The 9380-nt window shown below is 38.6% G+C and overlaps 3 protein-coding genes and 1 long non-coding RNA gene across 4 annotated transcripts in view; 3 read left to right on the forward strand and 1 right to left on the reverse strand.

The window, feature by feature from the left end:
• Positions 1–4387, forward strand: part of LOC113213228 (homeotic protein female sterile) — an 11785-nt gene extending 7398 nt beyond the window's left edge. Inside the window, exons 4-13 of the mRNA XM_026432215.2 lie at positions 58–365; positions 476–718; positions 817–981; positions 1062–1167; positions 1259–1564; positions 1657–1810; positions 1914–2038; positions 2152–2254; positions 2447–2643; positions 2747–4387. Of these exons, the coding sequence (XP_026288000.1) occupies positions 58–365; positions 476–718; positions 817–981; positions 1062–1167; positions 1259–1564; positions 1657–1810; positions 1914–2038; positions 2152–2254; positions 2447–2643; positions 2747–2906 (1867 nt within the window). The 3' untranslated portion in view covers positions 2907–4387. The remainder of the gene's footprint in view (positions 1–57; positions 366–475; positions 719–816; positions 982–1061; positions 1168–1258; positions 1565–1656; positions 1811–1913; positions 2039–2151; positions 2255–2446; positions 2644–2746) is intronic.
• Positions 4388–4580: 193 nt separating this feature from the next.
• LOC113213231 (DNA polymerase epsilon subunit 4) lies at positions 4581–5289 on the reverse strand. Its single transcript, XM_026432220.2, has 2 exons — positions 5024–5289; positions 4581–4806 (listed from the first exon to the last, which is right to left on the reverse strand). Exons 1-2 carry the CDS (start codon positions 5186–5188, stop codon positions 4663–4665), a joined length of 309 nt encoding a protein of 102 aa, XP_026288005.2. The 5' UTR covers positions 5189–5289; the 3' UTR covers positions 4581–4662.
• A 37-nt stretch (positions 5290–5326) lies between these two features.
• LOC113213229 (uncharacterized) lies at positions 5327–7175 on the forward strand. The gene is made up of 5 exons (XM_026432218.2): positions 5327–5601; positions 5686–5736; positions 5823–5963; positions 6056–6272; positions 6351–7175. The coding sequence occupies exons 1-5, from the start codon at positions 5480–5482 to the stop codon at positions 6945–6947; spliced, it is 1128 nt and encodes a 375-aa protein (XP_026288003.1). The 5' UTR covers positions 5327–5479; the 3' UTR covers positions 6948–7175.
• Positions 7176–8138: 963 nt separating this feature from the next.
• On the forward strand, positions 8139–9086 carry LOC127750139 (uncharacterized). Its single transcript, XR_008011530.1, has 2 exons — positions 8139–8380; positions 8954–9086. It is a non-coding gene; the product is annotated as an uncharacterized LOC127750139 (long non-coding RNA).
• Positions 9087–9380: the final 294 nt, after the last annotated feature.

The raw sequence follows: 9380 nt of genomic DNA on the forward strand, positions 1-9380 counted from the left end.
TTTATCTTTATTAATAAGTCACATTTTGGATAAAACATTCACTGATATTTGTTGCAGCAATCTTGGCATCAAAACTGGACATGCTGCCACTACTCCTAAGTCATCTGGACTTTCTTCATCTTCCAGTGCAGACTTAGATGAATCAAATCTGGGAAATTCATCACCCTCATCACTTTCACGTAGATGGGTATCTCTGGATGACTTAGAAAATGAAGAAAACAATCCCGACACAGCGCAAGTATTTGAGGAAGAAGAGAACCCATCAGACATTTCTCTAAAGGAGGGAAACGCCAGTGATAAAAAGAGTGAGAAGTCTTCGACCCGATCTGGTGCCCGCTCTGGTGTTAAACAGTCATCTAGTTCAGGTTGGTCCTCATTCTTTGACAAAAATTTTCAAACAAAGATACAAAAATGTGTTGTGTGGACTTTTGTAGCTTAGAATTAATTGATTTTTTTACTTGCATTTGTTCTGTAGTGTCTGATGAAGGATTCCTCAACAACCACAAGCCATCTAGTGGAACTGCTGGTACTAAGAGTGGAAGCACCATTGGGACTAATTCAACCAAAAGACCTATTCACATTAACAACAATCTTGGCACTAACCATGGTTCACATTGGGCTGGTCAGCAAACAGCAAGCCAATCAAGTAATTCTAGCAAGGGGGACAAACCAGTGAGATCAAGCAAAAGTGGTCGTACAGGCTCTGATGAAAGGAAAGGTAGTGTAAATTTTGTTTTTTTTTCTTGCTTTTACATTGTTCAAAGTTTTTTTTTCCCCCTATCTGCCTGACCAAATTACATCTCATTTCTTGTCTAGGGGCTAAAAATGATGGGAAAACCTCTTCTGGAGGGAGTAGCAGTAGTGGAATGTCAGGTCGTTCTGGGCGTGGTTCCATGAGCAGTATGGCTGATAAAGCTGCTGTTCTTCAAGGCAAGAGAAATCAGCGTGGCTCACGAAGAAAGGATGGGGTAGCAGCTGCCAGTACGTTTCCATTTTCAGTTAATTTTAGGGTAGACTTTTTTTTCTGACTATTGCTAATAGTGATTTCTTTTGAATTGCAGCTTTGGTATTTAGGAAGTATGGTCAACTAGCTCTGACTGCAATCATATGGTTTTTCCATCTCTTGTCTGATGTTGTCGGAATGAGCTTGCGTCTTTCATTACACCTGTAAGTTTTGTGCTTTTATTTTGCTGCCTGATTTGTCACTGTATCATGTTTGAAAAGTGTTAAAATTGTGTACTTCACTTTTACTTCTCAGGTGTTTGGTATTCTGGGAGAATTGGGTGATTAGCACAGCTACCTGGCTACAGAATTGCTTCTGGCGCATTCCCCAATTACTTCCAGAACGTATTCTTCATTCCCGTGTCTGGCGATTCATCTGCAAATGCTTCGGGAAAAGTGACCCTGGCGAGCAATCTCGTAATAGCTCCAAAAAAAGTGGGCGTGGTGTTGAAGGCAGAGATAGTGTAATTCCAGGTGGCCTTTCTCACAACATATCTATGCCTTCAACTGGGGAAGAGGCCATGAAAAGACTTCTTGCGTGTAAGGGGAAGGATCCGTACAGGTTAGCCATTTTTTTCATTTCAGAAATTTGAGCATGAGAAGTTCTGTTACTGTGTGCTTCAGTTTTTAACCCAATCTCTTTTTTGTATCTAGCATTTTAGGGGTTACACCCACATGTTCTGATGACGATGTTAAGAAATACTACAAGCGACAAGCCTTTCTTGTCCATCCTGACAAGAACAACCAGCCAGGGGCAGAAGAGGCTTTTAAAATACTAGTTCATGCTTTTGAACTGATTGGAGAACCAGTAAGGTTTTTTTTTTTTTTTTTTTTTTTTTTTTTTAATTTTATGAAATGATTGGTGTTGACCTCATCAGTGTCTTATTTGTGCTTTATTTACATTATTTTAGGAGAAAAGAGCTGAATATGACCGTTATGTAGCAGAAACTCAACAAGTGGAACAAGCCTGGAGTGAACTTAGCGATTTGCTTTCTCAGTTACACCAGAAAATGGAGTATGCTGCAAACACTATCAGGTACCAACTCAATTGAGTTATCTTAATTAATTTTCATATGCATATGCATTATGAATAATTTTTTATCTGGTCATACAAATTAACTCACATATTTAATTGAATTTACTATCTAGGTGCACAAACTGTGGGAAAAGACATAAACGAATAGCTGTGCCTCGCAAACCCTTTGCTGCAAGATTCTGTGCACAATGCAAGATAAAACATTCAGCCAAGGAGGTATGTTAATCCTATTTCCTAAGAATTGGAGAAAGAAAACCAAAGCAAACAATCTGCGTTTGAAATTGCATCATCATGACAATATTAATTTTATGAATAAAATATAGATAATGATTGATTGGCCTTTTTGCATCCAATGCACAAGGTTTGATGGAAAAATTGGTGTAATTTTTATGTCTATCAATCTTTCAGGGCGACATATGGGCAGAAACAATGGTGATGGGTTTCCTATGGCACTATTATGCTTGTATGGAGGGTGCAGTATATGATATCACTGACTGGGCGTCTTGTCAGACAAATAATCTTCGCCACCTTAAACCCAACTCTCATACTGTCCAGTATCGCATTGTTCTCGGCCGTCAGCGTCAACAAAATCCTCGAACCCCCAGGTAATAGCAGTTATCATACTATTTTCTCATTGGATTTAACATTTTTACTCTAGTCCAGCTTTAATTGTTTATTAATCTATCCGAAACGTCTGTGTACTTACAGTGAGCCAGATTTAGAAAATTTTCTCAGTTCTCTATACAATCAAGCTGGTGGAGCAAGCAAAGGAGCCCCTGGCCCTAGCGAGAGTTCTGCAAGCTCTAATGTTCCTAGCCGCCAAGAAACAGCTCGTAATCGTAATAAAAAAGGGAAGCGCAACAAGTAAATTTCACCTTTATTGATATTGATGACTCCTGAAACAATGATTAAATTTGTGATGCTAATATCTACTATTAATCTTGATATTTAAGTGAAGTGTGAGTGAGCAGGGTCACTTAACTTAATTGCAAGTGTGAAGTTAACTTCAGAGGTTTCACAGGTATGTGTTTTGTTCTGAAAACAAAAAAATCTAAGTGTACATGCATTCACAGTAATTTCCTTTAGATGCTGTAGTTCTGGTAGTATGTTGAATACGGTGAGGTAATATACAATACCCGCAATCTGAGGAGGCACTTTACCTTTCTCATTTTTAAAAAAGTGTTAAGGTCTTCACAGAATATTTATTTTTAAATATATTTTCTTCAATTCAAATGACAATGAGTACAACACGTACAACAAGCTTTGCTGTGCTTCAATTATCCTATCTTAAGGTTCTATAGATTCAGCACAGTCCTGAGATAACTGAAATCAAGAATTTAATTTTGGGAGGCTTATCATTATACTGAAAACTCAGTAGCACTGTATTTTTGATACCATTCTTTGGAACCTCTTTTTCTCTTCAACTCATTGTAACCTATTGTATATTTAAAAGCAGATAAGCATAAACAGAACCACCCATCTGAATGAAGCTGGTATAAAATATGGCTAATGCCTGAGGCCTTCCTATTTTTGCCCTTTTTTAGATAGAAGGGTTTTGTCTGTTGTTTAAAAGTAAATGATCATTTATCGAAACTCACCCATTTCAATAAATCCCAATGGAGGAAAATGCTACCTTGCAATTGTACTCTAGTTCTGTGTACCTACCGCATCTTCCCTTTTGCTTTCAAATTGATTAAAAAAAAAAAAAAATTGGGGTGTACTAACCAGACCTTATTTTTTACTCCTGGTGTTGAAACTTTATGTCCTAATTAAAATTTCATTCTATCTAAGCTTGTGGTTATTTTAGGTAAAGTAAGTTTTTGATTTGAAAACGTACTAGGTGCTTCAAGGCATTTCTGGAATTAAGTTAAATGACCTGGTGTGACGTAGTGTATTAGTAAGTAACCTTTGTTTGTTTTTTAAGAGAAACATCAATCTTATGTAAAAGCATTTGTAAAGACTTAGTTAAGTTAATGTGATTGTATTGAAAAAGACACATATGTTACTACTGACTGCAGTTTTAGGGAATCCTCACTAGTTCCCCTTGCTATCCCTATTGGTTCCTTCTTTGTATAATTGTCATTGTAGTCTTGCCCAGTTCTACAATAAGCAGTGTTCAGTTTCTTTACATCTGGTTTAAAAAAAGAAAACTTATGACAACTGATCTTGCCTCATCAAACTGATAGTTTTTATTTTTGCCTAATTCTATTATTTAAACTTACTCTTCAATTGATCACCCACAAGCTCTATTTTCTGTTTGACTAGTTTCTTAATGGCTGGAAAACTTCACAATATTGATTGTCACGACAAAATGGTATTCAAGAAATAAAGAAATTTAGTCATTTCTGACATGAGTTTTACCATTTTACTGAGCCCCTTCACTTTTTACTCTATTTGAACCCCATCCCAAAACAGTGCAAATGACAGAAAACTCTCTACACCTTCTCTGTTAATCTAAATTTACGCCTCTATTTCCACCTAAACCTAAATCTACAGATATTGTCCAAAAAAGGGGTTTCATTTTAAATCAAAAACACCAAAATGAACATTAAAATTTTATACTTTAAATATACATAATATGTAGACGGTTGTACCAGGCGCATAGAATAATAATATATGTAGTATTACACATCTATCGCCCCTTCCAGAAACAGTAGGGAATCGGATGATGATATGGCAGCATCGATATCTTTCCGTTGGACCGTTTTCTTTTTCGACTGGGCTGTGTGAGTGTAACTTTCCCTTGCAAGCGACTCAATGAACAGTTCCTGAAACATTAAAATTATTAGACTAAATTTCATCCTGATTCTATGGCAGTAAAACCAAGGACAACAAAGAGTCACTAAAACAAGAATGCTGACATCTCTTGAAAAAGCAAATTTAAAAAGTTCAAACCAGACTTCAAAAACGTTGACTACACGTCTGTTCAGCAAGAAAAGAGCTAAGATATAAGAGGAAAGCGGAATAGAAACACGAAGAGCTTACCGTTGCTTTCGCAATTAGGAAAACTGCCTCTTGACTTGCTAAATTGACGTCTGGGTCCATCTTGATGATACTTTTAATGCGTGACAGTGGTAATTTCACCAATTTTTCAGCCTTTTCTTCTTCAACATTTCGTTCATCGTGGTTTTCCTTTTCTTCTGACATCATACAAGGGAGTTTAAAAAAGCAAATTACTTTTGCAAGGTTCGGCGTGAAAGCGCCAAAAGACAAACAGGTAAATATCGTGGAAGTGTGAATAACACAAGTCACTGCAAATACCAGCAGATACTTCTTCATATAGTGGGGGAGACCTGTGCCGAGACTAGTCAGTCAGTTAAATTGAAATGAAAATATTTCGTGCCGTCAACTTTCAAAACAAAACAAATAAATCCTAACCTCTGATCCTCGAGGAGGTGGAATAATAATTGAGTTGGGTTTTGCTTCCCACATATCTTCGAAATGTCTGAAGTCATAGCAAAAACGTTGAGTGAAAAGCAACAACGACAGTCTCTATCGGGTCCGAAAAAAGGAACAAATAAAACGGTCCGCAACGTCTTGGCTAAACCTTATGTTGGATTTTGGTAAGGGCTATCTATAACTCTTCAGAATATGTACTTTAAATTTACCTCATGTATATTTTTATATTATTGAAATATTTCTCCTAGGCCCTTGGTTGATTCTCAATCAGAATCAGAGATGATTGGTGTTTTAGAATCGTATGTCCCTTTTGTTTTTTCAATCCATGGTAATTTTGTATCCAAGCGTGACCAATATTTTACCACCATGACTATTTAATTTGTAGATTTCTTCCTGCTGCCTGTAAAGTAGTGTCCGCAGATGACCGTAAACTTTTACGAGGTATGCAGGGTAAAAAAATGAAAGAGTCGAGAGATAAGCTAACTCAAGAGATTTGGAAAAGAAATCCAGGTTCACGAGAGCTAAGGTACTTCCCAACTTCTAGCAAAACATTGATTTAGTCTTTGGTCTTTTATTTTCCCTTGTAATTTATGTTTTTGTTTTTGTTTTTTTTTTCAGAAACTATTTGGCCTTAGGAGTAAACGATGTATCTCGTGGTTTGGAAGAAAATACACTGGCATCTATACTAATTTCTAATGAAGCAGACCCACCAATTCTTACCAGGCATCTTGTAACTCTTGCTGCTACTAGAAATGTACCTCACCTTGTGCTTCAAAATTTGAAGGCAACCACAAAAAAATGCTTGGATTTTTCAACACTTGCCTTAGGTTTCAAGGTGAGTTAGCTAATTACTATGGAAGAAATACTACTCTCATGAGGTACTCAGTCAATGTTATATTGGATAAAATTTCAGAAAACTGTTGCTGATGAAGTAAAGAATCATTTTCATCCTGCTCATCTGAAAATAGAATCAGCTTTCAGGATGCTTGCAAGGTCTTCAATAGTTGATGCAGTGCCTGATAACTGCAATTTTGTTCAGGAGAAAAATCCATCCAAAACCAAGCAAAGCACTCCAGCGAAAAAGCCCTATGAAATTTACCTCACTCGCAGCTCTAAAAAGTATCGTGCTTTTATTCCAGAAAAGGGCTTACAAAAAGAAAGTAATAGTGCATGGTCACCATATATTTCCCTTTCCACCCATTCTGAAAGTGCCCCAGTGGGTAGGGTTACTAAAGAAATTTTGGGCTCTACAACTCTTAGTGAAACACGCTCTTTTCTTCAAAAGGTTAGATGTGCTAAAGAACAAAGTGCTCAGGCAATGGACTGTGGCTCCTATGTATCTTTAGATCCTGAAATTGCAGTTAAAGGAGAGGAAGCTGATGTAAAAGTTTTAGAACCAGTGTCACAAGGTAAAACTGTTAAAAGGTATTTTACTTCTCTTGCCCCACTGAAAATAAAGCGGATCCAGGGAAATCCCATGAAACCGAAAAAGAAACAGAAAGGGAAGTAAGATAATTTGCAAGTCACTGCTATATCCATCATGTTATGTTTTCTTGAAAGCTTTTAAGGCTGTTTGGTATGCTCTTTGTCTCACTTGTAAATGAGGCCACATATGAAAGAAGAAAGTAGTCAGCAACCTTGGAATAGAAACCCATTAATGGTGACTGTAAAATACAGCAATGCTATGGATCAATCAAACTGTAATAGTGAGAATATAAGAATTGTAAAAGATACCAGATGTTTGGAACTATGACATTTGTCCCGAATACCAACACAATCAATTCTGATAGAGACGGCTCCGATCGTCCGAAGCTCGTTTGTCCGAACCTAATTTATCTATTTTAGTAAATAAAATGAGTATAGTAGTTAATTACATTATGTTATTTCATTTAATGACAGTTGCTGAAATAAGAGCTAAATCAGGTACAGATACCATCAGGAGGGCAAACGAAGCGGCTAACTGCAATTCCGGGCCTGGAAAAGGGTAAACGAAAAAACTGACGCTATTTCACTAACATAAGTAAATAATCTTATTTTTGAACAAGTCTTGGTTCGCGCCACGCCGTGGATCGGCTGTAGTGTGCCACGGCTCTCGGATCTGCGATGGGTGGGTCACTCTCCTACTCCTAAGTGCCGGGCGGGGGGGAATTGCCAAGTTCAGCTGTCTCATAGCGCCTTATAGGTAGGCAACATCTTGCTTGTAGAGCTTGCGTGTATTGCGGGATGGCCTACCCGGAGTCTCGCAGGCGCCGAGCCTCCCTAATTTCTCGGCAAAAAGACAAAAGTCCGCTCGGCACCGTAAATGCTATGCAACCTCTTTGGTTTTCTCGCACGCTGAGTCCAAATCTGGTAGTGCCGATGTCGTCCGGGCCCCCGGGGACGTCATTGGGGACCTCAGCACGCCGATGACACTCCCACGAAATACGATTCGGCTCCAAACGTCGTGTGTGTATCCCGGCTGGTGCATATTTCTTAAAAGTCACCAAATATAATTATTATTAATAGCAAATCGCCCATAGTAGTTTATTATCCAGATCATTTCATTATTGTCACATGGCACTTCCCTGGCGTTGCCGCCTGGAGCCACACAACAATGCACGGGACGGGAAGCATCCCCAAAGGATCACATCCTGGACAAGCGAGGCGGGATTGCCTCCCCCAGGAAAGAATCACATCCCGCGACCACGATATGTCGGTGAGTATGCCGTAATTATTGCTCTCCCCCTTTGCCGTGCCGCGTCCCCTATCCCTCTCCTCCTCCCCATCCCCACCGCGCATTTCCCGCGCCTTTATGGAAACGTAAACAAACAGTGAGAAAGGAAAATCGGTCACGATCGGCGTTTCTGCCAAATACCGATAATACCTACTCATATGATTATTGATCAGAGGATTTTAACCAGAATTTTAGAGTGGACATCACCGCTTTTCGTTATTAATCGCAAGGTATAGTGCTTACTTGTTTCCAGTCCGGAATATTGAATTTTTCCATTCCGGTTATTGTTGTAGGAGGTTATGCTCCTGTGGCTCAATTTTTTACACGCACAATTAAGTTGTAAGTTATTTTTTGAGGCCGAGTAAATGGTGCCCGTGATGTAAATAACTTGGCTCCTGTCAGCTTTGTTGAAAAGGTGTTGAAAGGGTACACTCCTCCAATCCATGCAGTATATGTTTGTTGTAGGTCCTTATGCAAATGGGTGAACTGCCAGTGTTTTATCACATATCATATATTTTACTCTATATTATTCTCGTGGAACAGAAAACTTTATTTCTTTCTGATTGGGGTGCAAACCGAGTGGTACTATTTGCGTAATCCCCCAAACAATCTATCAATGTGCGTTGCAGATAATTTGCAGCTGCCCCTTGGTACTTAATGTTTAATCCAGTACCAAAATTTTGAAAGACCATAGTCATTTAGAGACGCATGGGGAGAGAGGCATTTAAAAGTGTATTGTATGAGTTAATTATATGTAATTAAAAGTTGATGAGCGCTAAAAGTACCGTTTAATATGATTGCAGGAACCCGGCCCAGAAATGTTCTTGACATGAGCAAGAGAAGTCTATGGAGTCATTTTACCCAAAAGAATAGGTGAGTTGACATGACAGTAACGGCAACGGCCAACGCTGGTCCAATTTGTCTCTGTACAGACACTATGAGGAGCTTCCTTTCATGTGCATCAAAGGGTGGTTTTTGATGATTTTTGTGGTGCCTTGGTTTTTTGTTGTCGATTTCAATCATCCTCTGTCAAAATCCAGGCTGATTTGTTATCACTGAAAATGTCTTTAAAAATCATGGCAATTTGAAAAATTGCTGGAATTGGTTTGGATTGGGGCAGACTCCCTTTTCACATGCTCTGTCTAAATATCATGGGGCCAACCCACTACAGCAGAGTTCTTAGCCAGTGCGCCTTAGGTAGCCTACCCGCCCTTAGTTAGAGAGACCAGC

Source organism: Frankliniella occidentalis, unplaced genomic scaffold (assembly GCF_000697945.3).
Source record: "Frankliniella occidentalis isolate FOCC.00 unplaced genomic scaffold, Focc_3.1 Scaffold140, whole genome shotgun sequence".
Classification (NCBI taxonomy): domain Eukaryota; kingdom Metazoa; phylum Arthropoda; class Insecta; order Thysanoptera; family Thripidae; genus Frankliniella; species Frankliniella occidentalis.